Consider the following 18,973-nt stretch of genomic DNA (forward strand, 5'->3'; position numbering starts at 1 on the left):
ACTGAAGGAATTGGCAAAGAACAAGACACCAGGAATTGATGGAATAAAAATTGAAATATTTCAAGAAAGTGAGGTACTCCCTTGTCTATGCCAAGAAATTTGGAAGATGACAAGCTGGACAAATGATTGGAACAGATGCATATTTGTGCCCATTCCAAAGAGAGGTGACCCAATGGAATGCGGAAATCATCAGACATCTCTTTGATGTCACATGCGAGTAAAGTTTTACTAAAGGTAATACAGAAACAGCTACAAGCATACATTGTCCGAGAACTTCTAGAGGTTCAAGCCGGATTCAGAAGAGGCCATGAAATGAGGGATATCATTGCTGATGTCCGATGGATCTTGGCTGAAAGCAGAAAATAACAGAAAGATGTTTACCTGTGCTTTAATAACTATGCAAAGACTTTTGATTGTGTGGATTATGACAAGCTATGGACAACATTGCAAAGTGTGAGTATTCTGGAACACTTAATTGTGCGCATGAGGAATCTGTACCTAGGCCAAGAGGCAGTTGTTTGACCAGAACATGGGAACACTGAATTTTTTCAAATTAAGAAGTGTGTGTGACAGGGTTTTATTCTTTCACCATACTTATTCAACCTGTATGCTGAGCAAATAATCCAAGAAGCTGAGTTATATGAAGAGAAACGTGGCATCAGGATTGGAGGAAGACTCATTAAACAACCTGTGATATGCAGATGCTACAACCTTGCTTGCTGAAAGTGAAGAGGACTTGAAATATATACTGATGAAGATCAAAGAGCACAGCCTTCGGTATGGATTACATCTCATTGTAAAGAAAACAAAAAATCCTCACCACTGGTCTAATAAACAACATTCTTATCAATGGAGAAAAGATTGAAGTTGTCAAGGACTTCATTCTTACTGGATCAACTATCAACACTAATGGAAGCAGCAGTCAAGAGATCAAACGATGTATTGCATTAGGCAAATCTGCTGCACAAGACCTTTTTAAAGTGTTAAAGTGCAAAGATATCAGCTTGAGGATTAAGGTGCGCCTGACCCAAACCTTGGTATTTTCAATAACCTCATATGCATGTGAAAGCTGGAGTAGAAGAATTGACACATTTCAATTAGAGTTAAGGTGTTGGAGGAGAATATTGAAAGTGCCATGGGCTGCCAAAAGAACCAACAGATATGTGTTGGAAGAAGTGTACCCAGAGTGCTCCTTGGGGACCAGGATGGCCAAAGCTTCGTCTCTCATACTTCAGACATATTGTCAGGAGGGACCAGTCGCTGGAGAAGGAGATCATGTTTGGTAAGGATAACATCTGTTCTATTAATTTACCTGTTCCTCTTCTTATTAGTACTTCCCTATTTTAATTATTGGAGCCCTGGTATACTGCTGTGGGTTAATGCGATGGACTGCAAAGTCTGCTTGAACCACAAGGTTGGTGGTTCAAGCTCACCAGCCACTCCTTGAAAACCCTATACAGGGTCGCTGTGGGTTGGAACCGACTTGACAGCAATTAACAACAACAACAACATTTAAATTATTACTGTTTTATCAAAATCTCATTCTATTATCTTTGACTATCGTCTAAGTCAAGGTCTCCTTGCCATTTTGCTTTTTCCAGATTTTCATACTGTTCTGGCCTGATTTTTGTGTCAGAGGAACCTTCATATTTTGTTAGTTATAATTACACTTTGTTCCATAGCAGGTTAAGCAGTCTTCCTCCACATTTCTCAGTGATTCTGGGCTCTCTGAGACCTTTTCCTCACCTTTGGATGATCTATCTCTCTCTTACTTCAACTCTTCACTTTGTGAGAAACAGACAACACTCAAGTAAACCAGTCGGTACTCATTTTAGTGAGAGTAAGGTTTTCTTTACTTGATTTTGCAAAATCAGGTGTCCAACCCAGTAAACATGGGCAGAACTGCCGTATGGCCATCCTGCAGACAGTTTTATTCCCCTGTCTCAAAAAAGCCCCTCTCCTAGTTTCCCTTTTACTGGCTATTATGGCATTTACAATCTCCTCCCAGGGTCAGGAACTAGTCCTTACTGGGAGCATTCTCATTTTAAGTTAGTTTCCCCCTTCCTCTATTTCCTTAATGCGTGAATTCTTTTTTCAAAGTTGCTCATGGCTCAAACTAGTTCTCCCCTCTACTGAGGGCAGTCTTGCTGCCCTCAGGACTCCCTAGTTCTGAAGATGGACTGTCGGAGTCTTGCCTCGACAGAAGAGTGAGTTGCACAAAGTTGGGAGGTCTGAGAGGCGAAAGATATAGCATAGAGACAAAGAGACAATATGGACACAAAAAAACAGACACACAAATTTGATGCAAGCTGAAAGCCAGGTTGGTCTACTGCATTGCCTTGCATTACATCCAGCATCTCATTCAGCATTGCAAGCAGCTTTACATTCAGTATTGCATGTAGCCTTACATTGCATCCAGCATTGCCTGAAGCACTCACACTGCCTCAGCCTTTTATTATCTTTTTTCAAGGAGGGGTTTTTCACAAAGGGAGGATATGATTATTCAGATAAAATAGAATACAGAACTAAACCGTGATTAATCATTCAAAACAGGACACAATAATTCACAGGAACAAATTTTAAAATATACATCACAATTGTCTCAAGGATACTTAACATGCTTTTAGCACTTAATCTCTAATGGGTAAAGGTGAAAAAGATTTAAAAGGACATAGAAGGCTTAAAGTAAAGTTTTTGAAGGGAGCTGTCTTTGTATACTTTGCAAACAAAAGCTCATGTTTTTGTTTGTGAGCAAGATCTCAAACACCTGGCTTCATTTATCAACTAATAATTCTTTCTTCTTTCTGGATTTTATATCTAAATGCTACGTCACATTTCCATATACTTCCAGGAGGAAGGGGAGCATCTGGGTTAAACTGATTATACCCAGAGGTTCTTTGAGGAGGCTGCCACTATTGTCCTTTAATCAATACTTCCAGTATACCTGTTCCTGGCCTTTCTGAGTCCTCTGAGGAGACTTTTTACTGTCTCGGCTTTAGAGAGGTTTTGGTCCCATTGTTGTATATGGACATCAAAGGCTCATGTTTTAAGTTAATATCAAGATGTAGTTATGACATGCATCCAAGGTGGCTATTATTGTTTGTTCCTCAAAAAGATTTGTTCCCAGGACCTTACGCACTGCCAACACAGTGGAGACATTAAGAGACGCACATAAGAAACCATTTTCTCAGAAGCTACAGTTACTGGAGTTAGAAGCATAGAATGAACATTAAGACCAAAGAAAATTATACAGAGGTAGCCCACCAGTGAGTTCACAAAAACCTATGAACCCGGGACTTCAGGAAGTCACTTCCTTGGCCCTCAGAGTCCATGGCTTGCAATTCTGAGGAGGGCCCCTTTGGATTTTCATCCATCTTGTCACACAGGGCCTCAGCTTCTCAGTGTGCTGTCCCCAGCAATGGACCATGACAACAAGAGTTATTTCTCACAACTTGACTTCTTGAGATTACATTCCAGGAGTGCATAACAATGCTGCCACTCACCCTCTGTACTTTCTGCCCTGTGCTTTGGGGAATTACATCAAGAATACAATCCTTTAGGGGAACCTGAATTACTAGTACTATTTAAATTCTTATTCTCTGTCTTCTTCTCCTGAGCTTGTATATGTATTTTAATTTACATATATTTGTATAAATGTAATGCTGGGCAATGAAAAAGGAAGACCAGAGAAGAATTAGTGCATTTGAATCATGGTGTTGGCGAAGACTATTGATTTTACCACGGACTGCTAGAAGAACGAACAAATTTGTACAGTCAGAATGCTCCTTAGAAGTGAGGAAGACCCCTAACAAGATGGATTGACACACTGGACACAAATATAGCAACAATTGTGAGGATGGTACAGGACTAGACAGTACTTAATTCTGTTGTGCATGGGTTGCTATGAGTTGAAACCAGTTGGTGTGGCACTGTAAGATAAGCACAGGACCACAAGGTCAGTTTGAACTACAGAAGGCAGGTGGTTCAAATTCACCAGCCACTCCTTGGAAAACCTGTACTGCAGTGCTATGAGTCAAAACCGACTCGATGGCACTTAACAACAATAAATGCATGACATAGGCAGTTCCAATCTATCTGCATCGTAGGAAAAGATGTCCAGCTTGTTGCATCATTCTGTTTCTGGGTCTCTGATGCAGGAGGCAAACAAAGTGTAAAATCATTATACCTTCTTTTATATCACGGCTCTGCTCTTGCAAACAGCAAACCATATATCGGATTTGGGTTCTCAGTTTGTTTCCATGTTTTTGCTGTTGTTGTGCCACTGAGTCAGTTTGACTCATAGTAATCCTATATAGGGTCTTCGAGGAGTGGCTGATGAGTCGGAACCACCAACCTTGAGGTTCAAATCAATCTTGCAGTCTAGTACATTATCCTACAGCACCACGCCAGAATTCCATTTTGCTTTCATAGGTCTTGTTTAATTTTGACCTGGATTTTGGCACAAGTTTTACAATCAGCTTTGAATTTTACTGATATAAATTTTTCTATCTTTATTTGTGTGTGCCTTTCTCAGTATATGGGGAGGAATTGACAGATGCTGTATCTGAGGCTGCTGCAGAAATGGTATTTAACTAGTTGTCTCCAAACTACTGTGTAAGTAAATATTTGTTTGAAGAATTTGGCCCTTTATGTCTGTGAAAGGATTGACAGCAACATCTGCAATTTCGCAATAGATTTATTTTTAGGAATTGGTATAATTATGTAGATTAATCATTATCATTCAGTTCAATTCACATTTCACCCTCATGTCTCTCTTTCTCTGTCTCATCAGATTCATCTGTTTCTCTCTGGTGCTAAATGCTTAATCTGAGCATCTTAATTTCATTCCTCTGTTCAGCTAGTGGAGAACATTCCCACCCTGCCTCCACTGCAGCTTGTGCCTCACACTGATTTAGTGCGTTTCTCCAGCGGCAGTTGTTGGATGCGGCTTTATGCTATCTAGGGACACACGGTATCTTAAAGCTCTGCTACAAATGGTTTCCTCTCCAGCCTTTCAGTACAGATGATAACTGTAGCCCAAGGCTTGTGAACAAAAGAGACATTCCATTTGATAAATACAACCTCTGGTTAGGAATCCTAACCAGAGGCACCGTAGGATAAGCACTGGACTGCTAACTGCAAAGTTGGCAGTTCAAACCCCCCAGCTTCCCCTTGATAACCCTGTACAGGGTCGCTAGTAAAAGAGCTCTGGTAGCGTAGTAGTTACGAATCGGGCTGTGAGCCTCAAGATCAGCAGTTCAAAACTACCAGCTGCTCCATGGGAGAAAGATGAGACTTCTGCTTCTGGAAAGATTTACAGCCTTGGAAACCCCATGCAGGGTCGCTGTGAGTCGGAACTGACTCCACATAACCACCACCAGGAGTTAGAACTGACTTGATGGCACTTAACAATAAATAACTAATAATCTCTAGTTAGTTGCTAACTGTACTAGATGAGAATGTTGAGAAAGGCTCTTCAGGAAGTTTCTAGGCTAGTGTGCAAGGTCAATATTTGGCCAAATAGTTACACTATAGTGTGAGGAGTTCTGTGGTAGTGAGATGGACCGAGTGTCCCCAAGACACAGATGCAGATGATTTATTCTGCAGGTCAGTAGTCAGAGGAGATAAATGCAACAAACAAATGAAAACCAAATTCACCATTGTGGGAAGTATTGTGAAAAAGAAAATTATCAGCAACGGAATCATTGTTGTTGTTAAGTGCCTTCGAGTCGGAGCCGACCCATAGCGACCCTGTACAGGGTTTCCGAGGGTGTAAATCCTTACGGGAGTAGAAAGCCTCATCTTTCTCCCGCGGAGCGGCTGGTAGTTTCAAACCACTGACCTTAAGGTTTGCAGCCCAATTCGTAACCACTACGCTACCAGAGCTCCTTAGCGGAATCATTAGTAAACAATAAATTCAACAACAACAACAGTCTGGAAATCTGCATAGGCTAGCAGAGGTCTGAAGCTCTTGAGTAAGAATGCAGGCAAATCTCTTCCCTGCAGGAGGGGGTCAGTCAGCATAGTCACACATGCCTAGGTGTGGAAACATGTGTCTCTCATGTGTGAGTCCTGCTGTAGTGCTACTGGTCAATGCTCTGGATCAAAATGTCACTTTGAACCCCAAGATCAGTTTGAACCACAAGGCTGGCGGTTCAAACTCACCAGTTGCTCCTTGGAACCTCTATACAGGGTAGCTATGTGGCCTCAACAGCACTTAACAATAACAATACCGGAAAAACAAACTGTGCAGTGTGACTCCCCTTGATGTATTTGGGGGTGCTGGAAGTAAAGCTGAAGACTATTGTTGTTAAGTGTATAAAGTCATTTCTGACTCATAGTCGCATACAGGATACGTAGCGATCCTGTATAGGGTTTCCGAGGAGTGACTGGTGAGTTTGAACCACCAACCTTGAGATTCGAACCAACGTTATGGTCAAGTGCTTATCCTACAAAGCCACACCAGGACTCCTAGCTGCAGACAAGGAATGACCTTTTAAGTCATGCTACCGATTTTGAAATGTGTTCTTTGGGTGATTCAGGGGCTGTGATGCAGAAGCATGACATGGTCATATTTGTATTTTAGAAAGACAACTGGCAGCAGAATAGGGAGCAGAGGCCAAGAAAACAGGAATAATTTGTTCCTTCCAACTACATGTATAACTTGCGTTACATTATTCTTTGCTTTGAGATGCTGGTGAAGACAGTGGAGTAAATAAAAAAAGGAAAGAATCTAAACGAGGAAGACAGAAGGAACCCTCTGCAATAAACTATATAGACCCAAAGTAGGAATGAGGAAATGAAGGACAAACCTCTTACCTCCAGACCTTGTCTAGAAGCCAAAAACCAGCTTCCGGAGCTGTCTCCTGGGTTTTGATCTCTCCCTTCTCCCTTGCCTCCCACATCCACAATTGTCACTAAATCCATTTTAATTAAAAAAAAAAAAAATCCCTCACTATCCGTACCATTACCAACGTTAATTTCAGCTCTCTTTGATCCTGATGTAGATCCTGAAAAGCTGTTTTCCCTCTTCCTACTGAATGCTGCCCACAGATAATTCTCAAAAAGCCCTGCTCAGAAGGTTAATTTGAAAGCATAATAGTTAAAATTCACACTACATTTCTAGACTCTTATCTTACCACCCAAGGAGCCCTGGTGGCATAGAGGTTAAGCACTGGGCTACTGACTGAAAGGCTGGTGGTTGGACCCCCACCCCCACCCCCCCAGAAGCTCTGAAGGAGAAAGATGTGGCAGTCTACTTCCGTAATCATTGCAAAGTTGTCCTCCAGAGTCACTGTGTGTCAGAATCAACTCCATGGTTCTGGGTTTGCTGTTTGTATCTTATGAACGTATGGGATTGCTCTTGTTTCCTGCCTTGGGGCATAGTTTTCCTCTTTGGAATGTTCATTCCATGTTCTATTCAAAGCTCTACTCAAATCTTGTTTCTTGCTACAGTTTTTAGGGGGAGGAGAGTTTACCTTTCTTTCCTTTAGTACAGGAGTCTGATACCTGACCGTGAAAGGTCTCTTCCTTTATTTACACATATTATTGACCTAAATGCTGGGTAAATTTTCACAAATGGAAACCTATTTAGTTCAATTTAATCAATATTTATTGTGGCTCTAAGACATGTAGATGGGTCGGAACAAACTCGAAGACACTTAACAACAACAACAACAACAAGATATGTAGAGCATTGTAGTAAACAGTCTCAGGATGTCAGTGTTATAAATAAATACATCAAAGTTCTGACGCAAGAAGAGCAATTAAATTTACTTATTGAAAGATTATTTCCATTTCAGTTTTATGATTAATAACTGTACTTTTCAAATCAGATTATGATATTTTTCTTTCCTGAGCTGGTGAATTCCATAAGTAGGTGAAATAGTAGGTGGAAGTTTCATGAATGGGTTTAAATGACACACCTTTCACAGCAGGATTCAGGCTGAGTATATAGGTAATTGAGGCTTCAATATGGTACTCACCATTTCATCTTGATTGATATATTGCTGATTATCTCAGGAAGGGACTAGAAAAGGGTTCGGAAACCATGTTACATCCATTTTCAATTGAGTCCTTATACAAGTACCTGCGTTAGGTTCAGATTTCTCTGTGATTAATTTTCAAAGAAAACAAAAGCAATTGCTTTCCATTATTTTACCTGAGAGTAGAGTTAATAACAATGATCTTAAGAAATGTGATGCATAGAGGGGTCTATGTGAAAGTAGACAAGTTTGATAAAAAAAAAAAATCTAAGACTAAATGTATGATTGTGTCACCTCAGACATTTACATCAAAAACCTTCTGTCCTCTGGTACTCCAAGCAAAAACTATCAGTGACTTGTTTTAGTGCCATCGAGTCCGTTGTGACTCATAGCGACCCTGTACAGGGTTTCTGAGGAGCGGCGGTGGATTTGGACTGCCAACCTTGCATTTCAAACTGACCTCGTGATTCAGTTCTTATTCTACAGCACCGCACTAGGACTCCATCAGTGAATTAGCCTTAAGTAATTAGTAGTTTCATTTGACAAGAAGCAACGCTTTCCCAATAATGGAAATTTTCTCCCAGGGACATTTGAATATGACAAGAAAAAAATAAAAGATAATGATGTGTAGGAAGTAGTCATTTTTAAATACTGTCTGTTTAAGTCTTTGGTCAATGCATTCTAACTCTTCTTTTTCCTATCTTTAAATACAGAATCCCCTTCACCTACAACTGAGTTTAGAAAATTCATTAAGTTCTGATGCTGATGTCACTGTCTCAATCCTGACTATGAACAACTGGTACAATTTTAGCTTGCTGCTGTGCCAGGAAGACTGGAACATCACTGACTTCCTCCTCCTTACCCAGAATAATTCCAAGTTCCACCTCGGGGCTATCATCAACATCACCACCAATCTCTCCTCCACCGAGGCCCTCTTGAGCTTCCTGCAAGTCCAGCTTCAGAGCATTAAGAACAGCACATCCACAATGGTGATGTTTGGCTGCGACATGGAAAGTATCCGGCAGATTTTTGAAATCATCACCCACTTTGGGGTCATGCCCCTCGAACTTCACTGGGTGCTGGGGGATTCCCAGAATGTGGAAGAACTGAGGACAGAAGGTCTACCCTTAGGACTCATTGCTCATGGAAAAACAACACAGTCTGTCTTCGAGTACTATGTACAAGATGCCATGGAGCTAGTGGCACGCGCTGTAGCCACAGCCACCATGATCCGGCCAGAGCTTGCTCTCATTCCCAGCACAATGAACTGCATGGATGTGAAAACTGCAAATCTCACTTCAGGACAGTATTTATCAAGGTAGGATGTCCAACCTGGTCGGCCTTCCTATTCATAGGGCTATGACAGGAAGTAAAATGTCCTTACCTGTCCCTTTTGCGAAAATCTCGACGCTAAGTAACTTTGTTGTTGTTGTTGTGTGCTTTCAAGTTGGTTCCAACTCATAGCAACCCTCTACAGGGTTTCTGAGAGTGTCTGGTGGGTTTGAACTGGTGATCTTCCTTTTAGCAGTCCAGTGCTTATCCTACGGTGCCACACCAGGGCTTTTAAGTAACTTTAAACACTAGTAATTTGTCAGAGGGGATGTTTTGTTACATAGTCTCTAATTTGATCTACAGGTTTGTAAACATATAGGGTAGTGGGGAAACTCTCAGTCCTGCTTTTAAATCTTTGCTTAAAATTATGAATTTTTAGGAAGTTATTTAAATGTTCTGAGCCTGTTTTCTAATTAGTAAACCAGGATCCTACTGAATAGCTTGAGATGTTATAATATTTTATGTCATGAAATTATATGTGAAAAGTACCTAGCACTATGTGTGGCTCATAGCAGATGCATAACCATTGCTACTTTTCTGCTTATATTCTCCCATATCTATAGACTTGGACAAATCTCTGTAAATCTCTACATGATCTAAAGAGATTAAAAATTAAAAATAATGAGGCAAACTGCAAATGGACTTCTCTCTCTCTTCCCAGGCTTTAGTGCTTAAGGTAGTATAGTGTCTAAAGGCATGGGCTCTGGAGTCAATGTGAGCTTGAATTTCAGCTCTGCCACTTACTACTTGTGTGACTTGGTTAAAGTATGTAAGTACGTAGCTTTTCAAAGCCTTAGTATCCTTTAGGAACAATGGATATAGCAGTAGAACCTATTGCCTATGGAGTTATTGTAATAGATTGGAAATATACATAGGTAAATAGAGAGACATAGAAAGGGAGAGAATGTACCACAAACACCACAAAAATGCCATTATTATTATTATCACCATCATCATTACTATCCTGAATTATATATCTTGCTTCTCTAGTTTCAAACTGTTTCAGAGCTAGAATTAAAACAAAACAAAAAACCTCACTTAAATTAAAGAATAACTCATCATATGGAAACAATTTTCATGATCCCTGGGTTAATAGGAATATCCTTAAAGGATATTTTTCAGGAATCTAGAATTTCTTCTGGAAAGGGCCACCTATAGGAAGAGAGGCCAAGTTAGAGCATTGCTGCTGTTTCAGAAGTGAATGCTTAGCTCTCACCTAGGCCTCATTTTAGGCAACCTTCAGAGCACAGGACCATCTATCTGATTGTACTGTGTGGAGGAACCCAAGAACGACCCACAGTATCTTACCTATATAAAGGATATGACTATTTGGTAATGACTGAGGATGTCATAAGTATTTTCATTTAATTATGTGTTGTATTGAATACCTACTATGTGCAAGGTATGATTTATAAACTCCTTAAGGATTATTGTTAATAAAATACAATAATTCAAAATTCATTTATTGGGGATCTACTAATGATCAAAATAGATGTTCTATCAGTATCTGAACTTTCTATTATTCTCCCTATCATAATTAAATTTCCTCAAAATTTAAGTCAATGCATCTTTTTTTTTTGATAGGAGTGATTCAGATCTGATCCACTAATTATTTAAAAGCACATAATTGAGGCTCATGATTTTATCTTAGGAAAAGAATATTGTCCTTTTCAACAAACATAATAGCAAAACCAGGATTTATAATTTCTAGTAGTCATTATTTTGGAAGGACAGAAAGAAGAGACAGATGTAAGAAGATCACTTTTGAAAACTACATTAAGTTATTCAGTTTCTTTCTGGCTTATGAAAAATGGAGAATAGAAGAAAATGGTTTTCTTTGGATCTTAAAAATGTTTAGGAACTACAGAGAGAAGTATCTGTTGACTTAGGTATATATACCTTGTTGTTGTTAAGTGCTGTCCAGTCAGTTCTGACTCAGAATAATCCTGTATAGGGTTTCTGAGGATCGCCTAGTAGATTTGAACAGCCAATCTTGTGGTTAACAGTACAATTCACCTTCGGGAGGGGTTCATTTTAAAAAGGTGAAACTTTTCAAGTACCTCAAGATGTAATTTATATTAAATGCTATGCCTCCTTCCACACGGTCCCATGGCATTTTGCACATGAAATTATATAATGGTACTTAGCCCATTTCATCATCATTATCTGTCTATGTGTCTGACTGCTGAACTAGAATATAAATTATACTAAGCAGAGACACTATTATTCTGCCTAATCTGACACCTGGCGTTATAGCAGACACTTAATAGATAGTTATTGAAATTGGCATTGGAGGAAGGAAAGGAAACTTTATATTTTATTGACATCCCCCATCATCTACTGTTGTTGAAGAAAAATGGGTAGTTGATAGATAAATAAAATACTGTTTAAATTTTAAGATTACTATGTTTAGGCCTTATAAATGTTCTTCTTTTTTGTGCTGGATGCTAGGTTAGTGAGTAACCTCTATCCTCATTGCAGTTTCTGCATGTTGCTTATTCTTGAAATAAACTTGGGAAGTTTCAAAGGAACGCGAGGTTTCGAGCCTAGCAACAAATCACAATGTATACGGGTCAGTGGCAATCTTTTCTTCCCCATAGACATGTTTGAGAACTGAACTCAAAGAACTTCAGAAAATATACACAGGACTTCTTAAACTCCCTGTGGAATGCAGTCAAAGAGAAAGTTTCAAAGTGTTTGGCAAGGGGTCAAGGGAAGTGGGCAAAATCCTAGAAGGAATCATTATAATGAATAGCTGAAAAGCTGACTTAAGCCATGAAACATCTGTGGATTTTTCAGCATCCTTATTTATTTTGTTTAATGTGATCTTTTAGAAAGTTAGTTATCCTCAGCCCATAAGTCACATCTGCATACAGTAATTTTCTTAATTGTTCCTAAATTTTGCGAACCTGACCCTACTTCCTCACTGCATAATGAAAGCCCTGAGGATAATGAGGCATGAAAGGAGGATGTCAGAGTTATGCAAGCTTTCATTTTTCACATAATCATTTTTGGTTTGCACTGACAGAATTGTTAACATTTTTAAATGCTAATAAAATCACCAAAAAACATGGCATTTTCAGTACAGGCTTTTAGAATATAAAAATCATTTCTCGTGACAGACTACATCCCTGGACATTAGATGATTTCCAGAACGACTTGAGGCTAAAGGATATAATTCTATTGGATATCCCTGCCCCTCATCACTATAATCTACTGGCTTTGTGATCCTGAAAGAGTTGTTTAAAATCTTTGAACTTTCATTTCCTTATCTATAAGAATTGTTGTTGTCCAGAGAAACAGTGACACCAGAGATGGAGGCAGAGACGATGAAGTGGAGAGTTGGAGCAGCCAGGGACTCTAGATCCAGAGAGGGAGAGGGGCTGTGTGCTGATGACCAAGGGGCAGGCCTGCGGGGTGTACCCTTTGGCTGGTTGACAATGCATGGAGGGGATGGTAATCATGGTAATTAAATGATATAGGATAGGGTGAATGTAAAGCTAATGTTCTCACATGTAAACTATTACATAATTCACAATAAAACATTTAAAAATAAATAAATATGGCTCAAATTTAAATTTTTTTTTTTTTAAATTCTTGTTGTTGTTAAGTATCATTGAGTCAGTTCCAATTCACAGTGACCCTGTATAGAGATTTCAGGTGTGGCTGGTGAGCTTGAACTGCTGACCTTGTGGTTCAAACAGATTACTACCTGAAACAGTTACATGGCATGCCTAAGGTCATTTAGTTATTATCTTGTAGAAAAATATTTAGACCAATTTATCTCAATTCTAGTCTCAGGTTCTTTCAGAATCTTTCTTTATTTTTGTTGTTGTTGTTAAGTGCTGTCGAGTTGGTTCCGACCCATAGAGACCCTGTATAGGGTCGACCACTGACCTTGCAGTTCAAATGGCTTTGCAGTCTGGCACATTAACCCACAGCACCACACCAGGACTCCGTTTCTTTATTGGAGCCCTGTTATTTTGTAACTTGTATTCTTTAGACCATAAGTTATATAATTAAGAGGCATGATTACTCAAGTCTGAGTTTGTTGCCACAAGGCCCTCTAACCAAGCCAAATTCGTTAGTCTGTGTGTTTCTACACGTACTTAAAAAATGGTAGCTGCACAGAACCTGGAAACCAGGATACTAATGATATTGGCTCCCTGCAGCCCCAAGATGCCTTATTGTTTGTGGAGTGACTTAGCTGTTACTCGTAAATTAGCATTCTCTACTTTGGGTTACCAATGAGTTGGTGCATCTAAAAAACACATGCCTCAGTTAAGCTCAAGGACATAAGGTATGTGTTTCTAGATGTTTCCAATAGGAAACCCTTCCACTAAACTAATTTGGCTGACATTCTTTTTAGCATGTCTGTCACTCATGATGCCAAGAGCTGAATCTAAAATTTTCACTAAGTCAGGGGGGCCACAAATAAGTGATGCTGACAAATGTATCTTCCCTCAGGACCCTATTTTGATGAACACAGCTCAAAGTGATTAAATCTAGAATACCAGATACAGCAGATTTTACACAGGAGGCTTGTCAAATTAGGAAACTTTCCAAGTTTTCATTTGCTTGGGAGAAAATTGTTTTGTCAACTTTGGTACTTTGTATGCGTGTCCTGTAAAATTTGGAGATGTCTCAAAAAAGAAAGAGGCGCTAGAGGACAGCCATGCAGCTCTACTCTGTAGTCTAGATCTGTCTCTCAAGACCACTTCAATTTCCAGACCCTCAATTCTTCAGAAGGATGCTTCACTAATAAGCATAAAGCCCCATTATCAGGGGTAGGCCAGGGTAGCACTGAAAAGGACATTAGTCACCTGGACAGGCAATAGGACCAGATTCAGAGAGCCAGCATGAATTAAGTAGGAGCATTACTCAGATTGGAATCAGTGAAATGTTAATATACTTGACTGCTAACCAACAAACAGGTTGGGATTTGGAGTTTACCCAGAAGTAACTCAGAAGAAAGGTCTGGTTGTTTACTTCTAAGAAATCAACTATTGAAACTCTATGAAGCACAGTTCTACTCTGACGCATATTAGCCAGCATGAATCAGCATTGTCTTAATGTTAACTGGTTTATTACCCAGAGTGACTAGGAGTACTCCAAAGAATGGGCATAGACCATGATTGTGGAGAAGAGTCAAAGTTCGTAACAAAGAACCAACGAATATGAAACATATAGAACTACCACATGGGTGAAGAAAATGCAAAGAGAAAAAGTGCAGTTTCTTTTGTGCCACGTGGAAACAAGAAAAGAGAGTGTCACATCTGAGTGTTTGATTTCTTAATGCAATGACACTCCCAAATACGGCCCAAAAATGTAGATTAAAACAGAATGACTCACATAGATTAGTATTTTTTTTCCTGTTGGAGAAAGATCAAGCAAAACAGGAGCTCTCTTTCCACCCTACAGTTTTCCTCGCAATCAACTAAATTTGGCAGCTATCGATAAAGCACACACTCAAATGATTTATATGTATGTGCACATGTATATTATCATGTTGAATTGCTGTGCCCATAAATGGCTAGAAATCTCTTTAAAAGTGGAGTCTTATTTTAAAAAGATGTTAAAATGATTCAAATGTGTAGGATCCTCTGCTCAGAGGATTAGAATTTAGCAATTACCAATTCCTATTAAATTCCTTATCACTAGAGAGGCTCCGCGGAGAATTAATTTTATTTTGATACTATCCATTACTCTGGGGAAAATGTATTGGAATTTTAATGCTTCAAACAATCTGTAAATTGCAAATGCAAATGTTTCCTGGTTGATTGAACCCCATTCTTCTGGCAGAGTGATGAACAGTTCTTTAGGAGATACATGTCAGATTTGAGCAGAAAACATGTGCTTAATTGCACTTACCATACAGTTACTCTGGTCAGGCACTATACTGTGCCTAAGATTCAAACATCACTCACTCCAATACATACTTAGATGAGTACTGAAGTCTATGTTAGCTGATAGTCTGCAATATTATGAAGCAGTGTACTGGGAAAGGGGATTTGTTCATTTCTAATGGTAAAAGCTTGTAAGATATGGCACTTAGAATGTGGAGATAAATGTCTAAACCTATGGCCTCAATGATCTTATCATCCAAAAAGCCAAAATTTTGGCTTCAGGATTGTTGTTGTTAAGTGTCATCTACTTACTCACTTTCAACTAATAGCGAGCCCATGTGACAGAGTAGCATTGTGCTATGACTTTTCTCGGTTACAATCTTTACAAGAAGGAGCCTTGGTAGCATAGTGGACTTCACTCTGGGCTTCTAACTGCAAGGTCAGCGCTTGGAATCTACCAGTTGCTCCGAGGTTAAAAGATGAAGCTTTCTGCTTCTGTAAAGGTTTACAGCCTTGGAAACCCTGTACAGTGTTGCTGTGATTTGGAACTGACTCCAGGACACACAGTAGCCGCAACCTTTACAAGGGTAACTCGCCAGGTCTTTCTCTCATTGAGCCACTAAATAGATTCAAACCACTAATCTTTCAGTGAGTGCTTAACCATTGCACCACCAGAACTTATTATACTTCAGGGCTCCCTATTATAGAGGACAGTCAGTGAGTGGGTCATTTTACAAGTAGTTTAAGGAATAATCTACATTTATTACCTAATTTGTAGAACCACCCCTTTGTGGAGACTAAAATCAAAGTAACATCTTCTTACAGACTTGGACTGTAGAAAGAGTCTGTGGCTAAAACAGACAAATTCACATTAACATTAAAAGCAGGCAGATACCAGAGGGACCTGCTTCCGTGAAACAGGCGACAAAGTGAAAGCTGAATTAATGACAAGTGGCCAGACTAACAAAGAAATGTCCCCAGGGCTGTGAGAAAACGGCTGGATGGTAAAAGAGACATTGAAAAAAATAAAGGGACATTAATAAGATGGATTTGAGAGGGTTGTGGGATGGGTGTTGAATAACAACAACAAGGTAGGTCAATTAAATAGGGGTAGTTGAGAGCTAAATGACAGGACGGAATATTAATACAAAGTCTGCCAAAAGGAAAAGAGGAAGGAAGAAGAAGAAAAGAAAAATGAAATAAGAGGAAAAAAGACTAATGACATAACTGCAGACTAACATTCATGCCAGAAACTGTAAGAATGCTCGGGAAGGGGAAATAATTTAGACTACGACAAAAATAAGGAGACAGAAACTGACAATAATTTAGGTGTGAGAGGAATTGGGAAAGTATCCTGAAGGTAGGAAAATCACCTATGGATCAAAATATACACATAAATATCTAATAATTCATGAAAATGGAGAAGTCTATGGAGGTTGTGAAATGTCAGAATTTTTAAAAAATAGGGTGGATAGCACAGTGTTATGAAACAGCAGTTGGAAACCACCAGCAGTTCCACGGGAGAAAGATGAGACTTCCTGCTCCCATAAAGATTTACAGCCTTGGAAACCTTATACAGGGTCACTGTAAATCTGAACTGACTCCATGACTCCATGGTTGGTGGTTACCAACCAGCAAGATTTCTAAAAGACATTAATACTATTTGAAGAGAAAATGCGTACAAAGGAATTGTTTGGAGCTCTTCAATGATAAAGAGCAGAAGAAAACAATGTAAGGGAGAGTTTGTGATTATTATAGAACTTTGACTACTATGTTGTTGTTGTTAAGTGCCAATGAGTCAGTCCCAACTCATAGCAACCAGGTATAGGTTTCTGAGGAGTGGCTGGTGAGCGTGAACCACCAACCTTGTGGTTCAAACTGACATTGTAGTCCAGCACATTAATCTGCAGCACCACACCAGGATTCCTTGATTACTACTATAGACCATATGATTCATATCTGCCATCCTGTAATGAATCTTACATCTGAGCATTTTGTTTGTTTGTTTTATTTTATTTTTATTGTGAATTGTGTGATAGTTTACATGGGAGAATATCAGTTTTACACTCATTGTTTCACTGCAATGGTTACAATCCCAACTGTGCCTCAACATTCAACAGTATTTGTTTATAGTCCATCTGTTTTTTTGTTTTGTTTTTCGTTTTGGGGTTGGTGGGGGCTAGAAATGTACACCAAAACACTCAAGAATATCTAATCATTTAAACAACCAAAGGACACATCCTGCAAGCCAGCCTCCTGGCCACCAGTACACAGCCTTCCTTTTTCCATGAGTCTAGAGTCCTCAGCTGCTCTCTCTATATATATCTTCATCTCTGCCTCCATCTCTGGTGTCACTGCTTTTTTGGATAGGGTCCCACATTCTGTTTAAGCTCTTCTCCCTGGATGGTTCTAGGGTCCTGTATTCCTGGATTGTAAGATTAGCTACTCCACATTTTTTGTTACAAAACTTCTACCTTTACAGTTGTGACAATCACAATTAGTCATGATAGCAATTACTCACCATTGAATCATAAGAATCTTATCCCCATCTTCTTTTACCAGACCCACTTAGACAAGATGAAAACTATTCAGTGGGGAGTCTACCATCACCCACACACTCTAAAACTAAACTTGAAAACTTGTAAAGCCATCATTTTGCCCCTTTATAGTACCCCCCTCCCATTTTAGGTAGCCAATGTCTAAGTTGCCCGTTGCTATCACCCCTGTGTACAGAAGTGGTCGGATGAAGACTCCTTCCCTCTCAGTTGATATTTTGAGCTACTACATCCATAAATCTCTATGAGTTAGAACCAACTCCAGACACATAACAACAACAACAACATGCATAAGTATGGTCAAGTTCCAGAATATAGAAAAGGATGGAAAATTCCCTAATACATTTTATGAAGCAAGCATAACCCTCATAGCAAAACCAGGTAAGGACATCACTAAGAAAGAAAATTATAGACCAATATCCCTCATGAATATTGATACAAAATTTCTCAACAAAATCTTGGCCAATAGAATTCAGGAACAGAACAAAAAAATAATGCATCATGACCAAGTGGTATTTATATCAGGGATGCAAGGATGGTTCAACATTAGAAAAACAATCAATGTAATCCACCATATAAAAAGGGGGGGGGGGTAAGAACTACATGATCCTATCGATTGATGCAGAAAAGGCATTCAACAAAATCCAACATCCATTCCTGATAAAAACACTCAACAAACTAGGAATTGAAGGAAAATTCCTCAGCATAATAAAGGGCATATATACAAAACCAACAGCCAACATCTGTGTTTTCAACTGAAAGATTTATTACATGATGGGAGATATGAATCATATGAAGATAACAAAGAGATTTTGAACATATGTATCTCTTCCCAAATCCCCTCCTCTCTCCCATCCCCTCTCCAAAATCAAGAAATGAAACCTTTTATCTTACATTAAAAAGGTTTTAAATTTTTTAAATGTTTTATATTGTTGTTGATAATATACACAGCAAAACATACACCAATTCACTGATTGCTACATGTACAATTCAGTGACCCTGGTTACATTTTTTAAATGTGCAACCATTTTCACCCCTCCTTTCTCATTTGTTCCTCCCCATCAACATAAACTCACTGCCCCCTAAGGTTCCTATCTAATCTTTCAAGTTGCTGTTGTCAATTTGATCACATATAAGTCTTACAAGATCATAAAACTCAAGGCAGAACTTTATTACTGGTTAACCTAAACCACTGTTTAGTTTTAAGAAGACTTCAGGGATGATTTTGGTTTAAGGTTGAAAGATTATCCCAGGG

The 18,973-nt window shown here is 39.1% G+C and overlaps 1 protein-coding gene across 1 annotated transcript in view; it reads left to right on the forward strand.

Annotated features, from left to right (window-relative positions):
• Nucleotides 1-18,973, forward strand: part of GRIN3A (glutamate receptor, ionotropic, N-methyl-D-aspartate 3A) — a 273,430-nt gene that overhangs the window by 85,606 nt on the left and 168,851 nt on the right. The window contains exon 2 of the mRNA XM_006864707.1: nucleotides 8,699-9,303. Coding sequence (XP_006864769.1) covers nucleotides 8,699-9,303 — 605 coding nt within the window. The remainder of the gene's footprint in view (nucleotides 1-8,698; nucleotides 9,304-18,973) is intronic.

This window comes from Chrysochloris asiatica, unplaced genomic scaffold (genome assembly GCF_000296735.1).
Source record: "Chrysochloris asiatica unplaced genomic scaffold, ChrAsi1.0 scaffold00069, whole genome shotgun sequence".
NCBI lineage: Eukaryota > Metazoa > Chordata > Mammalia > Afrosoricida > Chrysochloridae > Chrysochloris > Chrysochloris asiatica.